Raw genomic sequence first — 17442 nt, 5'->3', positions numbered from 1 at the left:
ACCTATGAGATACCTGTCCAGCTCTTACCCCCCCACCACCATACACATGTATGCTCCGCTGAGTAGGCATGTGTCCGGAGCGGGGAGAGGAGGAGGCATCTCCCCCAGGAAAAAAAGGATCGAGCAGTTGAAATCCAACATCCTCAATCCTATTTGCCACCGATATGTCATCAAGGAAAAGTCAGGATGCCCCCATACACGTTAGATGCTGGCGGAGAGCGGCAGCACTTTTTTCACCAGTCCATAGGTAATCACCAGTCCATTCATGAATCATGGTGTCCTCCTGATCGGTGGGGGGGAAGATCAGAAACTATGCACAGAATAGTTTGTATTTTAGGGCAAATTTTTGAAACTAATCCGTCCCCTTATAGGGAGACAGAGCCGCCTGAGTTATTAGGGCCTGACGTCGGGGGTTAATTCCCCGGATCTGGGGGCATTCGGGGCAGGGTACCTGTAGAGAGGGATCAAGCCTTCATGGCGCTGCTGCTGTGAGACTCATATTTCCGTATTTATTGAGACGCACTGGACATTCCCGGCCAATAAAAGCACTCAGGCTGGAATTGGCAGCAGGACGGAAAGTTACTGGCAAGTGCAGGCGGAGAGCTGCCATGTATCCTGGGTGGTCGATGCAGCTCGTCGTCCCCATACGTGAATCTGCCGGGCAATAATAATCCTGCCTGCAGTCTGTTGTCCTCTCTTCTCCACCGCTGTACAGGCCACAAGCCTGAAGGACGTTTATAATGAAAAATTCTGCAACTTTCTAATACACTTTGTGCTAGCTTCCTCTTTTTCAAGATCTCTGCTTGCTGTCAGACAATGTAAAACTCTGGTTCATATCCAGAAGCTGAAAACCTTCCTGGCCATGTTCATTCGACACAGGTGTACGTCTCCTGACCAGGGAGATCCAGTAAAGCGGACAGCAAGCAGAGATCTTGAACACGGTGGACAATGGAAAGGCAGGGATTAAACGTTATTTACCTCCATGCAGTGTACACCGTGTAGCCTGCGGGTTGTTTGTACCGGCCTCATTGTCTGGCAGCCCCTCTCCCCCCACATTAGGGGCTTATTTCTGGGCTCATTATTCTTATGCTCTTCCTCCGGGCATGTGACATAAAAGTATTAACAATTAAAAAACCAATCTGGTTACGTTACTGGAGGTATCACAGGAGAGCGTCACCGGGGGTAATTTACAATAAAGCATGCCTGTTACCCGCAGACCCTGGGGCGGTTGATTTTCCATTTGTTTTCGGAGGAGGTGAAGGAGAAAATGGCTGCATGTAGCATTACTGCTGCTCCTCCGGGCTACGGTTTGCATACATGCTGAATGCTTCATTGACGCCGACTGTTAATTACAAGGATGGTTATTAGAAGGACCAAGGCAGCTCCTAGCTCCTGCCACCTTCTGTATGGAGGCTGCACGTCTCCTGCATTGTGGGAGATGGTAAATGGGGGTGAACTTGAAAAAAATCAGCTCACCTGTCCCATCCTTGATACAAAGAGTTGTTGTCTGCATCACATCTAGACCCAATCCTCCTGCTCCTCACATGTCTGGACCCAACTCTCCTACTCCTCGAAGTCTGGACCCAACTCTCCTGCCCCTTCTATCGTACCCTATTGTCCTGCTCCTCCCTGTCTAAACCCAACTGTCCTACTCCTCTATGTCTGAACCCAACTGTCCTGCTTCTCCATGTCTGGACATCACTCTTCTGCTCTTCCCATGTCTAGACTCAGCTGTCCTGCTCATCCCATGTCTAGACTCAGCTGTCCTGCTATTCCCATGTCTGGTTCCAACTCATCTGCTCCTTCAACTGTCTGGACGTGACTCTCCTGTCTCTCACAAGTATGGACCAATCTCTTCTACTCCTTGAAATCTGGACCTGACACTCTTGCATGTCTGGATTGACTCTCCTGCTCCTTGGTTATCTGGACCTGACTCTCCTGCTCCTCCATGTCTGGACCCAAATCTCCTGTTCCTCCCATGTTTGGATCTGACTCTCCAGCTCCTCACCTGTCCGGACTGCACTATCCTGCTCCACCAATTCTGGATCCAACTTCTCCTTTTATTTCATATGTCTGGATCTGACTTTACTGCTCCACCATGTCTGGACCCGACTCTCCTGCTCCTCCAAGGCTGGATCCGACTCTCCTACTCCTCACCTGTCCGGACTCCACTATCCTGCTCCACCATGTCTGGATCCGACTCTCCTGCTCCACCATGTCTGGATCCGACTCTCCTGCTCCACCATGTCTGGATCCGACTCTCCTGCTCCACCATGTCTGGATCCGACTCTCCTGCTCCACCATGTCTGGATCCGACTCTCCTGCTCCACCATGTCTGGATCCGACTCTCCTGCTCCACCATGTCTGGATCCGACTCTCCTGCTCCACCATGTCTGGATCCGACTCTCCTGCTCCACCATGTCTGGATCCGACTCTCCTGCTCCACCATGTCTGGATCCGACTCTCCTGCTCCACCATGTCTGGATCCGACTCTCCTGCTCCACCATGTCTGGATACGACTCTCCTGCTCCACCATGTCTGGATCCGACTCTCCTGCTCCACCATGTCTGGATCCGACTCTCCTGCTCCACCATGTCTGGATCCGACTCTCCTGCTCCACCATGTCTGGATCCGACTCTCCTGCTCCACCATGTCTGGATCCGACTCTCCTGCTCCACCATGTCTGGATCCGACTCTCCTGCTCCACCATGTCTGGATACGACTCTCCTGCTCCACCATGTCTGGATCCGACTCTCCTGCTCCACCATGTCTGGATCCGACTCTCCTGCTCCACCATGTCTCGATCCGACTCTCCTGCTCCACCATGTCTGGATCTGACTCTCTTGCTCCACCATGGATCAGCTGCCCAGCCAGTGGATAACAATTCTGGCAGTGGGCCTTCAACATTCAGCTTCCCATTTACTTGCAGTTGGATTGAACTTGTGTTGTAAATGCACAGAGTTCCCAGACCACCCACCATACACTTACAGCAAGCGATCCCAAAGCGGAAAAACTGGAATTCGTCTTTCGTTTTTGCAGATTTTCATTTTTCCCTCCTCAGAATTCAGATAATTGGAGTCACCCTCCTGAGGGTCAGGCATGTTTACTTGGGATCACGACACAGGCAAGGTCAGCTCTCCCCCCTCCATTGTGTAATGACCTATCAATCTATCATCTCACTTGTCGACAGGTCAGGAAAAGTTCCACAAGTTCCATCCTGCGGTGGCTGTGACAAAGATTGGCTGCGGCATCGTAAGACTGATCCTTTTATCGGACTTGGATCCTATTGAAAATCTGTCACAAACATAAATGGGGGCTCGTACTTTGCAATACACAATGGGGGGAGGGGGCAAAGAATAAACAAGGGCTCCCCTGAAAAATTACATAGTAGAATGATCACTCTGTACACATCCAGAGCTTTCCCTTTGTTCATCCTGATCCTCCTGGTTCGTGAATGCAGTTCTGGAATTACACGTTGCGTTCTCCTGCGACGTGACGGGTCAGAAGTGTTTTAAACTTCAGCGACTCATTTCTGCAGACTGAAAACTAATAATAAATGCCCTGTTCTCCTAGCGAAATATATATTTCTGACAGGTCACCTTTCACTCGCTCTGTATTGAAGTTGGCTAAAGATTATACAAGTAGAAATGCAGCGAGGGGGGAGAGAGCGGCCGGGGTATAAAATCAGAGCCGCCTCTATATATTTTCTTGGTGACACGCTGTATACCTAGAAAAGCGGGGGCTCGCGTGCTTCGAAATGTCAAGGCTTTCCAAGGCGGCAGCGGCGGCATCGCCAGGTTGCTGCAGGGGTCTGTTCTACACATTGAAGCGAGGTGCACCTACAATGCACCCAGAGGCTCACAATACAGCCAGGAACATCGTGGAGGCTCGAGGTTCTTAGTGCCTTATGCCTCAATGCTGTCACTACCATCTATTTTGCTGCATCTCACCCTGAGGTCCCAGTATCTTCTGCTGCGGTCCCTCTAATGCTTTGCTCTCCACCGGTTGAACGTTTTTGCACCGTCCATTGTGAGAGGTTTAACTCATTGTATGCAGGTTATAAATCTAGGAGCGCACCACCCTGACATCAGCAGGCAGTGCAGATGGACAGGATACAATGACGGAGTCATGCTAGATTTCAGCTAAAAGCTTCTCCATCTGCTTGCAAGGAGGGGCAGGAGCAGGACCATGGACGGTATGAGGATCCCCAATGTGTTCTGTCTATAGGGGGTAAGAATGATGAGGCCAAATACCAGCACTGACCCTCTCGTCTTATATAGGCCATCACGTCTGCAGGCATAGGGGTGAAATAAAGGGGGGAACTGCCCAAACTCCATGACCCATGATATGAGACCAGTGATCTGTAATCCAGCAGCACAGGTGATTTTATACTACTACTGTTCTCATCCTCCGCCTGTCAGGATGACTGGGTAGGATGATGCCCGGGGTGAGCGGCACGTTGTGCCCTCATTTCAATGTTCTGTTCAGCTCTGTCTGGAGCAGATGTTTGTCACCGCCGAGGAGGTGATAGATGACAGTGCAGAGTCAGAGGTGTTAGCGGGAGCAGCTTCATCATATGTATCAGGAACATACAGGCTGCTAATATGCCGTCTGCTACCCTGCAGACACTTAAAGGGGTTGTCTAGAATACAAGCCACTGCATAAATAGGCTCATTACAGGGAACTGCTTTGCTAGGCTTCCCTGTGATCAGTGAGGGAAATGCTGAGTAAGTTCATATTCAACTGTATGTGAAGGACTATAAATGTAGAGTAGAGGGTTCTCATTATTAAGTACAGATACTGTAAGTATGAAAGAAAGCCGCATGCAATAAACATTACTGAATACCGTATTGGGAGTCTAATACAAGGGAGTCTAAACAGGTTCTGAAACCGCTCTTCTATTTTTATTCAACTAATAAAATACTTCTATATACAAGAATATAACTACTATAATGCTGCTCCTATATACAAGAATATAACTACTATAATACTGCCTCCTATTTACAGGAATATAACTATAATACTGCTCCTATGTACAAGAATATAACCACTATAATACTACCTCCTATGTACAAGAATATAACTACTATAATACTGCTCCTATGTACAAGAATTTAACTACTATAATATTGCCTCCTATGTACAAGAATATAACTACTATAATACTGCCTCCTATGTACAAGAATATAACTACTATAATACTGCTCCTATGTAAAAGAATATAACTACTGTAATACTGCTCCTATGTACAAGAGTATAACTACTATAATACTGCCTCCTATGTACAAGAATATAACTACTATAATACTGCTCCTATGTACAAGAATATACCTACTATAATACTGCTCCTATGTACAAGAATATAACTACTATAATACAGCTCCTATGTACAAGAATATAACTACTATAATACTGCCTCCTATGTACAAGAATATAACTACTATAATACTACTTCTATGTACAAGAATATAACTACTATAATACTGCCTCCTATGTACAAGAATATAACTACTATAATACTGCTCCTACATACAAGAATATAACTACTATAATACTGCCTCCTATGTACAAGAATATAACTACTATAATACTGCTCATATGTACAACAATATAACTACTATAATACTGCCTCCTATGTACAACAATATAACTACTATAATACTGCCTCCTATGTACAAGAATATAACTACTATAATACTGCTCATATGTACAACAATATAACTACTATAATACTGCCTCCTATGTACAAGAATATAACTACTATAATACTGCTCCTATGTACAAGAATATAACTACTATAATACTGCTCATATGTACAACAATATAACTACTATAATACTGCCCCTATGTACAAGAATATAACTACTATAATACTGCCTCCTATGTACAAGGATATAACTACTATAATACTGCTCCTATGTACAAGAATATAACTACTATAATACTGCTCCTATGTACAAGAATATAACTACTATAATACTGCTCCTATGTACAAGAATATAACTACTATAATACTGCTCCTATGTACAAGAATATAACTACTATAATACTGCTCCTATGTACAAGAATATAACTACTATAATACTGCTCATATGTACAACAATATAACTACTATAATACTGCCTCCTATGTACAAGAATATAACTACTATAATACTGCTCCTATGTACAAGAATATAACTACTATAATACTGCTCATATGTACAACAATATAACTACTATAATACTGCCTCCTATGTACAAGGATATAACTACTATAATACTGCTCCTATGTACAAGAATATAACTACTATAATACTGCTCATATGTACAAGAATATAACTACTATAATACTGCCTCCTATGTACAAGAATATAACTACTATAATACTGCTCCTATGTACAAGAATATAACTACTATAATACTGCTCCTATGTACAAGAATATAACTACTATAATACTGCCTCCTATGTACAAGAATATAACTACTATAATACTGCTCCTATGTACAAGAATATAACTACTATAATACTGCCTTATATGTACAACAATATAACTACTATAATACTGCCTCCTATGTACAAGAATATAACTACTATAATACTGCTCCTATGTACAAGAATATAACTACTATAATACTGCTCATATGTACAACAATATAACTACTATAATACTGCCCTCTACGTATAAGAACGTAACTGGTTATCTTTTTCAGGGTGTCTGTTCCATTGAGCGGTAGATAATTTGGTGAATTCATGGATTGGTTCTGTTTCCTCTTTTATAGGTTATTTCAGGTTTTTAGGATACTTTTATGTAGGAAATTGTCTCAGTGAAATATGATTATTTGGGTTTGTGCCTTCTTGAAGGATAAGTTGGGGGTCAGTAGGAAGTTACCGCTGGGTGTGTGGTGAGGAGACACTGATGTCCACTTTCGGGTGCCCTCTGCTTAGCAGTGATCTGGGTGTACTTCTGCTCTACCAATCCTTAGGAGTGGAGATCTTCTCCTAATCATCCATCCAGTCTATACAGAGACCCTTAACTAGCCGCCCTGTGACCCCTGGTGGACAGCTCTGACCTCGGCCAGTGACACATGGCTGCTGGGTTTGTAAACAGGGTGGTGGCAGCAGTGGTCAGAGATGTATTACTGCGCTGACGGGGAGCAGAGCTGATGATCACTCACTGCTGACAGCTAATGATCTAGGTAATTGAGACATGGCACCTGGAGCCTGGGGGGGGGGGGGGCAGTTTTTATTTTATTTTTTAAATAGTTTTAAGTTTGGTATCTAAATATAAGCCAATGATGACACTAGTGTGCCGGTGACAGGTCTGACGACATCACCTACAGGTCTGATATACCGTAGATACATCTCCTGTGCTGAGGAGCGGACGTCTGCAGAGTTGTATAATAACCAGAGTTCGGGAAAGAGTTTCTAATTGTCGTTTTATTTCTTTTAACCTAGAAACAGCGCCACCCTGTCATGTGGGCTATGTCCAGTATTGCACAGGGCAGTGAGACTGAGCTCAATATTGAACAGAGCTGGAGGTGTTCCTAGATAACGGGCTGAGGACCTAGCCCTTAAAGGGTATTTGTAAACCCCAGTGACCCCTTTAATTTTCCAAGCTGTGGTAGATAACGCCAGCGGCTGTTTGACTAGTCGTTGACTATAGCGCTGCGTATGAGAAGCATTTGACACACAATGGAGGAATAAAGACCTGACAATACAGATTGTCTATTCACTGCAGTAAGTGGCCACTCAGGTTACACAGATGTTCTCATGGCTTTCATCTTCACTTCTGAAGTGTGCAGGTAAGTTATGTCACCAGGGCTGGACCTCCACCTCATCTTACTAAAGACATATCAGGAACTGTACTATTATAAGAGAGAAGGCTCCCGATCCTGGCACCTGATTTGTATAATGCCCTGTTGGAGGCTCTTCACACCTGAGTGTACAGGCCTCCATACACATTAGACTATTCGGCCCAACCTGCTTCGTATGTATGAGGAGCTCCCGACTCTCCACAGTTTAGAGTAGATCACGGTGGAGGACGACTCATGTAACTCATTCCCGGAGAAGTAAAGGGTTTCTAGAGTTGCTACATGTTTAGATGGATTCATTTAAAATTGTGTTTTATAAGTGGAGTTCTCCTTTAAGGGCCCCACTTGTTCTGCAGTCATTTCTGCTACATGATGTGTAGCAGATGCTAACGTTCTCAGGATCACTCATGTTGGATCCTGTTAGATGTTCCAGCAGGTTCCATAAGATGACTTTTGAATGGTCGTATTGGGAGTGTGTGGACAGGGTCATGTCAGTGGTTGTCCCCATAGATCAGTATTGGGGGGACACCACCATCATCTGATCATCCGGAGACCTTGGACTTTACAGGATCACTAGAACATGCCCCGTCCATCCTCTACCTGGGTGTCCGGAGCAGTAGAAATCCTGCCATTAACTGGTGATAGATGTCCAGGGTTTAATGAAGCTGTTAAGGAGATAAGACGGGAATCATCATCTTGTCCGGATGATATAAGAGCGGTGATGGTGGAATTAGCGCCGATAACATCTCCTCATTGCTTGTTAACTTTGTGATTTTTTTTTTTTTATATTAGTCTCGACCTCAGCGGCGGACGCAGCTTCTCGTTTGGTAGGAGCTCCGCCAGACGCCGCAATTTCTCTTGTAATTAGATATTATACATATCGACCCCGAGACTCACAAAGCCATCTCTAATTAAAATGGAAATTGAACTGAACGCAGTTGTTTATCATTTTTGGGCCCCCCTTCCATCGCTGTTAAACACCCAGCTATACATAAGACTAATAAAGCTTCATCAGATCACTTCTGCGGTAACTTCATTAAATGGTGGCGCCAATAACAAGATACACTGCAGGATAATTTCATTTCGAAACGCAATAAGAGCAGAAGTTGAGCTCAATAATGTGATTCGTGATGCGGGAAACGTCCAGTCTCCATTTTCTTTAGAACTTTATGACGTACTATGTTGGCGCAACAACGAGGATGATGAGTGTTACGTATGACTGAAATGTGGAGGACTACGTTCTGCGTACAGATGTTCCAGAGGAGCTGAGTTATTTTATTGGCCTACCATAAAATGCCATTCGAATGGTAGTATTGGTGGCCTCATAGGTCAGTAATGAGGGGACATCATGACCATCTGATCAGTCAGAGACCATGCCTTGGACTGGATCACTAGAATATGCCCCATCCCATCCTTTAACTGGTCCCTGAATGAGAAGATGGCACAGAACAGTCTATTACCCATGAGGTCTAGATACTGGCCGGAGGACCTCTTGGATGGTAGACTGTTCTGTGCCATTCAGGGTGTGCATTAGAGTTATGGTTGACCACTTCCTACCATATCTTGATTCCTGCCCGGTCGTTGGGTTGTGCTGTCTATGGCCCACCTATCTCCTAAGATATTACCATAGATGTGATGGATCTTCTACATGACATGACTTATGGTTAACGTTCATCAGTGACGTCATTCATATGATGTAATCAATAGAGCAGATCTCTGTTATATTTCCTCACGCCATTCTAGATTACCTTAGCTGCACATTTTTTAGATATATAGTAACTTGCCCGTGCCGTGCCCTCAGAGGTGACCAGCGTGATTGCCAAACTGCGAGGCGAGAGCCCAATGCAATTGCTGTAGAAATCCGTCAGACTGACGCGAATGGAGTAACATTTCATCTGTGCGGAGCGCAGGTGTTACATTAAAGGTGCCTCAGAGCCCGGGGCCAACTCCTTACGTTACAGGTCACAGTTCATATGAGCAGCCATCTCCGAGACTTCACATCCGATAAGACTCCTCCATCGCTGAGAACAACCTGTGAGTGGGGGGGTCAAGAGGTAGAAATCTCTTACACAGATTTGTGTGAAATTCTGGGAACATTTCTCGAGGTCTTCGATGAGTCCATGGCTAGATGTAGGTGAAAGCTGCATGTATCGGGTGTTGTCGTTGGTAACGGAAACACTCATTTCTTACTATAAAGGTCGTGACCATTTCTTAGACTGAATTGCCACAGTATATGAGGATGCCAAAGTCGCGGAGGAGAGCACCATTAACTGCCATGAGAACGCCTTGCAAATGATAGCACCGAAACGTAGTACGACACTAGTGATGGCCACCATTTTCAAGCCCATGCATCAGATTGGTCCATATTTGGGTGTACGCCTATTCTTGGCACAGAATGCATGTATGACAGCCATGAGGTGGGCTAACCTTATACCAAACATACAATGCCACATGCACCAGCTTGCAGTTTGCTCCAGATTATACAGTTTGGTTGCACATGATTGATGAATACTGTATGGCTGATTACGTATGGGGAGTAATAACGTGAGCGGGGTCCCATAGTCTGGAGCAGATCTGTGCCCGGCCTCAGAAGCATTGTATTACTGAGCAAGATGATGGTTTATTTGTTCTGAGGATTATAATGGATTGTGGAAATCCCATGTCCTTGTCTCCTGTGACGTACGGTGGAGGGCGCTTGCTCCTTACATAGGATCCTGTATGTTCTCTGCAGTTACATGCTGGGCCGATGCCTCCTAGTCCCTGTGACTCTCGTACATGGAAGTACAGTGGAGGGCGCTCGCTCCTTACATAGGATCTCATGTGTCCCTTGCTGTTACATGCGGGGCCGATGCCTCCTAGTCCCCATGACTCTCATACATGGAGGTACGGTGGAGGGTACTTGCTCCTTACATAGGATCCCATGTGTCCCTTGCTATGACATGCGGGGACGATGCTTCCTAATCCACGTGACTCTCATACATGGAGGCACGGTGGAGGGCACTTGCTTCTTACATAGGATCCCATGTGTCCCTTGCTATTACATGCGGGGACGATGCCTCCTAGTCTCCGTGACTCTCATACATGGAGGTACGGTGGAGGGTACTTGCTCCTCACATAGGATCCCATGTGTCCCTTGTTGTTACATGCAGTGCCAATGCCTCCTAATCCCCATGACTATCATACATGGAGGTATGGAGGAGGGCGTTCGCTCCTTACATAGGATCCCATTTGTCCCTTGCTGTTACATGCGGTTCCAATGCCTCCTAATCCCCGTGACTCTCATACATGGAGGTATGGAGGAGGGCGTTCGCTCCTTACATAGGATCCCATGTGTCCCTTGTTGTTACATGCGGTGCCAATGCCTCCTAATCTCCGTGACTCTCATACATGGAGGTATGGTGGAGGGCGTTCGCTCCTTACATAAGATCCCATGTGTCCCTTGCTATTACATGCGGGGCCGATGCCTCCTAGTCTCCGTGACTCTCATACATGGAGGTACGGTGGAGGGTACTTGCTCCTTACATAGGATCCCATGTGTCCCTTGTTGTTACATGCGGGGCCGATGCCTCCTAGTCTCCGTGACACTCATACATGGAGGTACGGTGGAGGGTACTTGCTTCTTACATAGGATCTCATGTGTCCCTTGTTGTTACATGCGGGGCCGATGCCTCCTAGTCTCCGTGACTCTCATACATGGAGGTACGGTGGAGGGTACTTGCTCCTTACATAGGATCCCATGTGTCCCTTGTTGTTACATGCGGGGCCGATGCCTCCTAGTCTCCGTGACTCTCATACATGGAGGTACGGTGGAGGGCACTTGCTTCTTACATAGGATCTCATGTGTCCCTTGTTGTTACATGCGGGGCCGATGCCTCCTAGTCTCCGTGACTCTCATACATGGAGGTACGGTGGAGGGCACTTGCTTCTTACATAGGATCTCATGTGTCCCTTGTTGTTACATGCGGGGCCGATGCCTCCTAGTCCCCGTGACTCTCGTACGTGGAGGTATGGTGGAGGGCGTTCACTCCTTACAAAAGATTTGCAGGGTCAGTTGTAGCAGGGGGGTGAATCTTTGTATTATTACCCTCACGTATATATAATGTCTCCGTCTCTCCACAGCCCTCTCATCGCTGTCTCCTTCGCTGCTGCCTGCGCTATTCCTGGGATCGCCTTGTTAACCCTTGCGGTGAACCCGCTGACCGGAGCGCTTGGTGCATTCAACATCTTCCTTTACACCTGCTGTTATACCCCAATGAAGAGGCTCAGCATTGCCAATACCTGGGTGGGTTCTGTGGTGGGCGCTATCCCACCCATCATGGGCTGGACAGCAGCGACTGGCAGCCTGGACGCTGGTGAGTGATGTCATAATGCAGACTGAGGGTTGATGATGTCACTGAGCATTGATGATTGGGCACCCGCTGCTCGGCTTAGTCTGTTATTCTCCATTTCTTGATATTGACCCTTGTTCTGCCACATGAAATCCTGTATGTGAGGAGGTACCGGGGGGATAGGCCTATATCCTGCTGGGGACAACCTCTGCCCCCAAAGAGAAGAACCTAAGTCTATCATCTGACAACCAGGCAGCTCTACAGATCCACACATAATGTTGGACCAGGTTCATGTGTACTTTGCTTTATTTGTCTTGCACTGATATTATATGTACTCCAGTTACATCCAGAGCTGCACTCAGGATCCTGCTGATATCCCAGCAGCACTCGGGCTGCAGCAGCTTACATTTGTGAATACGGCTCTACGAGAGCTGAGATTACTAGAGGTGAGGTTTCTTTCAGTAAAGCCACCTCCTAAATACAGCTCTGGCTGTGATTGGAGTATGAGACAACTACATCTTTAAATCTCTCATTGAGTACAGAAGTAGGCTCTTACATGTGACATTGCCACTGTTGTAAAACTACAACTCCCAGCATGTCCAGTCAGCCTATGGGCTGTCTCCAGCTCTAACTACTGGGAGTTATAGTTTTGCAGCAGCTGGAGAGCCGCAGGAACCTGTCAATACAAAAAGCCCAAAATGATCCTCCACAATGACCCCAGTAGGAGCGCGGACTCTTCCCCGGTCAGCCATGGCCTTCAGAATCTAATCACCATTACTGCTCATCCGCAGTAATTCCCCAAGACCCTCCTGCAGCGGCGCTTCCCGGGGGGCTAATTGTGCAGATACTAATTTCATAGGAAAGGCTTTAATTGTGTAGACCAACAGCCGGGGACCAACCTCATAACAAACATACATAAGTGGCCCTTAACACAATGCACGTATTCACCGGCCCCCCTCCTGTATATATCCAACATGTCTCACGTCTTCCGTGACTCTGTATACGAGACTCCCCTCATCATCCTCTAGACTGTACAGATCCGGCCTCTCGGGCAGCTCCTCTCTTAATCAGTGGGCATTGTGTACCCCGTCCCCTCGTCTGACCTTCTGTCAATAGCTCAATCAGACACAGCGGGTAAGTGCGGCTCTTCACATAATAGAGGACAGGCAAACGGCTTCTGAGAGAAGAGAGAAGCTCCTCATATTCTGTGTATGGAAACCAGGACTGAGTGGTGTAGATCACACATGCCCGAGTGTGTCCTAGCGTGTTGTGTGACCTCCAGAGCAGGCGATATGGGGACCCCCACACCTGTACTATAGGTAGATAAATGCCCCATAAAGGAAAGACTGATCTCTCTGGTCACTGGGAGAGACGGGTTGGTTCTGGTAGTATTATGTAATATATGGTGTGATAGTACCTATGAGGTGCGGTCATGGCCACCATGTCTTGCTCCCCGCACCTTATGCTTCCCCCAGCGTGAATGATAAGAGCTAAACACAATCATTCAGGCCAGGGTCACATCTGCATTGGAGGCTTCATTGCAGATTCTATCAAAAATACCAGACCCCATGACCAAAACGGAGCAGAACAACAGAAGTAACCAACGCCGAGCATTTGCCGTTTCTTCTTCTCGCGTTCATTTCACTGGAAGGTGACGGCCCGTGTCCCAATGACCAGAGATGTCAGGTATCCAGACTTGAAGAGCTGCAAAGTGGTCTTCTTAAAGGGCTTGTCTCATCTCTGACTTTGATGGGATATCGCTAGGATATACCATCAGAGTCAGATAGGTGCAGGTCCTACCCCTGAGATCCACACCGGGCTCCTCAAAGTGCCATGGAAGTTCCAAAAATAGCTAAGTGAGGCTGTTTTGGGGACTCCCATAGTGATGGAGGTGTGTGCGGGACCCACACCTATCTGACGGTGATGGCATATTCTAGGGATATTTGTATTGTAGTGCCCACTGGTCACGCCTGCCCTTTACCTTTTCTGCACCCCACAGGAACATGTGCCTCCCGCGCTCGGTCACATCCATCTCTCCCCCACCTCTCCCGGTGACACTTTAAAACATTAAGCTGTCACTCTCAGGCAGCGCCTCATAGCTGTCACCCCTCTTCTAAACACTGACGTGATGCCGGGGACCCGCAGTGGAAGGGCCCTTCCTGTGGGGTCACTTTGATTTGTTTAGGTATCAAAGAAACAAACATCCTCGGCTGAATGAATGATGGAGCCCCCCGTCGTACCATTTATTTTCTCAGCTCCTCGCCCGGCCCCCTGTTTACTCGCAGCGACGTTCGAGGCCTCTTCTACAGACTGTTTAAATAACATGTTCTGAGCGCCGAGCCCTCGGGCTGGGACTGTATTCATTAGGCTCGCAGTCTGAAGTCCCCGTGTAAAATTAATTGTGTTGCCGGCTGGAAGAAGAGATCTATTGTTCTGGTAATGGCCATTTCCATACATCGTAAGCATTCGGTTTTATGGGAGTTTTATAAGGCTCATGGTGGCCGTATAAGACCTGATACAATATCAGGAGAGCCATAATCTGCAGGAGAGGAGGGGGGCATTACATATTCATTGCAGTGAATTTATATGAAGCAGCAGATCCCCAGTACCACAGACGCTAGAACCATTATCACATTTTGACCCCTCCAGGTTATTGACTATGTTCTTTGTGTTGCAGGAGCCCTCTTGATGGGTGCCATCCTCTACTCCTGGCAGTTCCCTCACTTCAATGCCTTGAGCTGGAACCTCCGTGAAGACTACTCCAGAGGAGGGTATCGGATGATGTCTGTCACGCATCCGGACATGTGCCGCCGCGTGGCCCTGCGCCACTGCCTGGGGCTCATAGGACTATCCACTCTAGCCCCTGCCTTGGACGTCACCACATGGAACTTCCCCATCATCTCCCTTCCGGTCAACTTGTACATCTCCTACCTAGGCTACAGGTTCTACCGGGACGCAGACCGTAACAGTGCCAGGAAACTGTTCTTCTGCAGCCTCTGGCATCTGCCCACGCTTCTGCTACTCATGTTGACCTGCAAAAAGTCTGTAGTGGGGAAGAAAGAGCCATCAGAGGTCATCCAAAACCCAAGCTGAGAATTGAGGTTCCTAGAAGGAGCTGTGATCAGGCATTACTGTAAAACGATTACCAAGAGACAAATCTTCTCCGGTGTCCACAACAAATCAAACTGTGTCGATGGGGATGCCAATTTTACTTCCTGAGATTACTAAGAAGGGACACCCATTATAAGACACTCGGTGAAAGTTAGTGAACCCTTCAGCCGTCCACTGGGAACAACACTTTCCATCTTCTCCTGAGATCCTCACGCATCGTCTACGAGAAACTCAGAATTTGAATCATAGCAAGAAATTTTGAGAGAGAGAAAACCAGACACAATCCCACAAGGTGCCATCCACATGACTCCCTCACAGCGTTCTTCTCATTGCTGGATGTCCACTTCATTAGACTGTATTTATTGCTCTGTAGACGTCATGACCAGGAGAAGATGACCTCTTCATGTTGCTCTCTAGATCCCACAAGGTGACATCCACATGACTTCCTCTCAGTGTTCTTCTCATTGCTGGATGTCCACTTCATTAGACCTTATTCATCGCTCTGTACACCTCACGACCAAGAGAAGATGACCTCTTCATGTTGCTCTCTAGATCCCACAAGGTGACATCCACATGACTTCCTCTCAGTGTTCTTCTCATTGCTGGATGTCCACTTCATTAGACCTTATTCATCGCTCTGTACACCTCACGACCAGGAGAAGATGACCTCTTCATGTTGCTTTATAGATCTAATTTATTTTTCACTCTGTGGTGATGACATAGGACGCTACCGGGTGACATATTGCAAGCAGACAAGAGCCGCACTCCATTCAGAATACCTTGCTGCATCATCCACGGTTTAGTTTTTATACTTTAGGGTGGACTCGTTACTTTACGCCACGGACAAATCCGTCACCAGATCTGTAGTGCCACGGATTTCACCAACGGATTTGTTTGTGGCGTAAAATTGTGAATCCACATTTAAGGTTTTATAATCCCGAGTTCCGACTCTCCCATAAATGACAAGTTGCTGCCATCTACCTCATACAGGTAAACATTCAAGCTAGTGGTTAGTGGAACTCCCCTTTTACTGATGACATCATCATTTAGATATATTTAGGGCTCATTCAGACGGCCGTATGTTGCTTTCCGCATCTCATCCGCAATTTTGTGGATTAGATGCGGGCCTGTTCACTTCTATGGGGCCCCAAATCATGTGGACAGCACACTTCCATTCCACGGCCCCCAAATCAAATAAAACATGTCCTATACTTGTCAGTGAAAATTGGGACGTGGTGCCACTGAAGTCTATGGGTCCACAAAAATGCGGTACGCAATCAGTTTTTTCTAATTCTTTTTTATGGACATGCTGAACTGACTCCAAAAAAAACGAAACCGCATTTTTGCGGACCGCAAAAAATATACGGCTGTCTGAGCCCCCAGGGAAATAAAAGGGGGGTGTCCAGTGATGGATGCTCAGCCGGTGCTTACCACCAGGTCCCTGCTGGTCTCTGTTTTCTGCCTTGGTCTTGACACCCAGGAAGCACTTGGAGATGCCTGCAGTGAACAGCTGAGCAGGGGTCTGCGGGCTATCCTGTGTGGTGAGACTGGACCAGGAAGCAAAGAGCAACGGGGATCTGGTAAACGGGTGTGAATATCCCTTCTTATAGTCTAAAGACATTTGCCCCCCTGGACAACCCCTTTAAATGATGCAAGGATGGGTGATGCCGCAGGATCTTCTACCATCTAGTATCTGGTGCGAACATCCAGTCAGCCGCCATTATTTTCCGTTCTGAACCTGCCTTACGTATACAGGGACTCGGCCTATGGGGCTCTGTACTTGAACACAATCTCAGATACTGTAAGATATCGCTCTGTTCTGGACATTTTTGCTTTTGATTATAAAAAAAAAATATAAAACTCTTCCGGTTTTGCTGCTTTTTATTTCCTCCACGTGGGTCCTGCAGATTGTTTGCTGCTGTAACCTCCTCCATTAGACCTACAGTAAGACGTGTAGACACAATGTGAGGCTTTGTCCCGCACTCATCTACACAATATTAAATTCGGGGGCCTTACCTGTGATCAAGGCCCATGTAAAACCCCATCAGTGCCCCCTGCCTACATGCTCATGCCAGAGAACGTCACCATGATAGCCAGCTTGCCAGGCTGTGGAGCCAGGGAGGGCAGTAATGTATACACTGTAGATGTGCTGATGGAGAGAGGCCATGGTCCACCGAGCACAAATCACAGGTAGGTTACCCTGCACACCC

At 46.7% G+C, this 17442-nt stretch overlaps 1 protein-coding gene across 1 annotated transcript in view; it reads left to right on the top strand.

Annotated features, from left to right (window-relative positions):
• Positions 1-17096, top strand: part of LOC121003659 (protoheme IX farnesyltransferase, mitochondrial) — a 77024-nt gene extending 59928 nt beyond the window's left edge. The window contains exons 6-7 of the mRNA XM_040435521.1: positions 11913-12145; positions 14799-17096. Coding sequence (XP_040291455.1) covers positions 11913-12145; positions 14799-15214 — 649 coding nt within the window. The 3' untranslated portion in view covers positions 15215-17096. The remainder of the gene's footprint in view (positions 1-11912; positions 12146-14798) is intronic.
• The last annotated feature ends 346 nt before the right edge of the window (positions 17097-17442 follow it).

The sequence above is a fragment of the Bufo bufo genome, chromosome 6, assembly GCF_905171765.1.
Source record: "Bufo bufo chromosome 6, aBufBuf1.1, whole genome shotgun sequence".
In the NCBI taxonomy this organism is placed as follows: Eukaryota; Metazoa; Chordata; class Amphibia; order Anura; family Bufonidae; genus Bufo; species Bufo bufo.
Note: the sequence above shows the minus strand (reverse complement) of the source record. Positions and strands in the feature narration are given on the sequence as shown.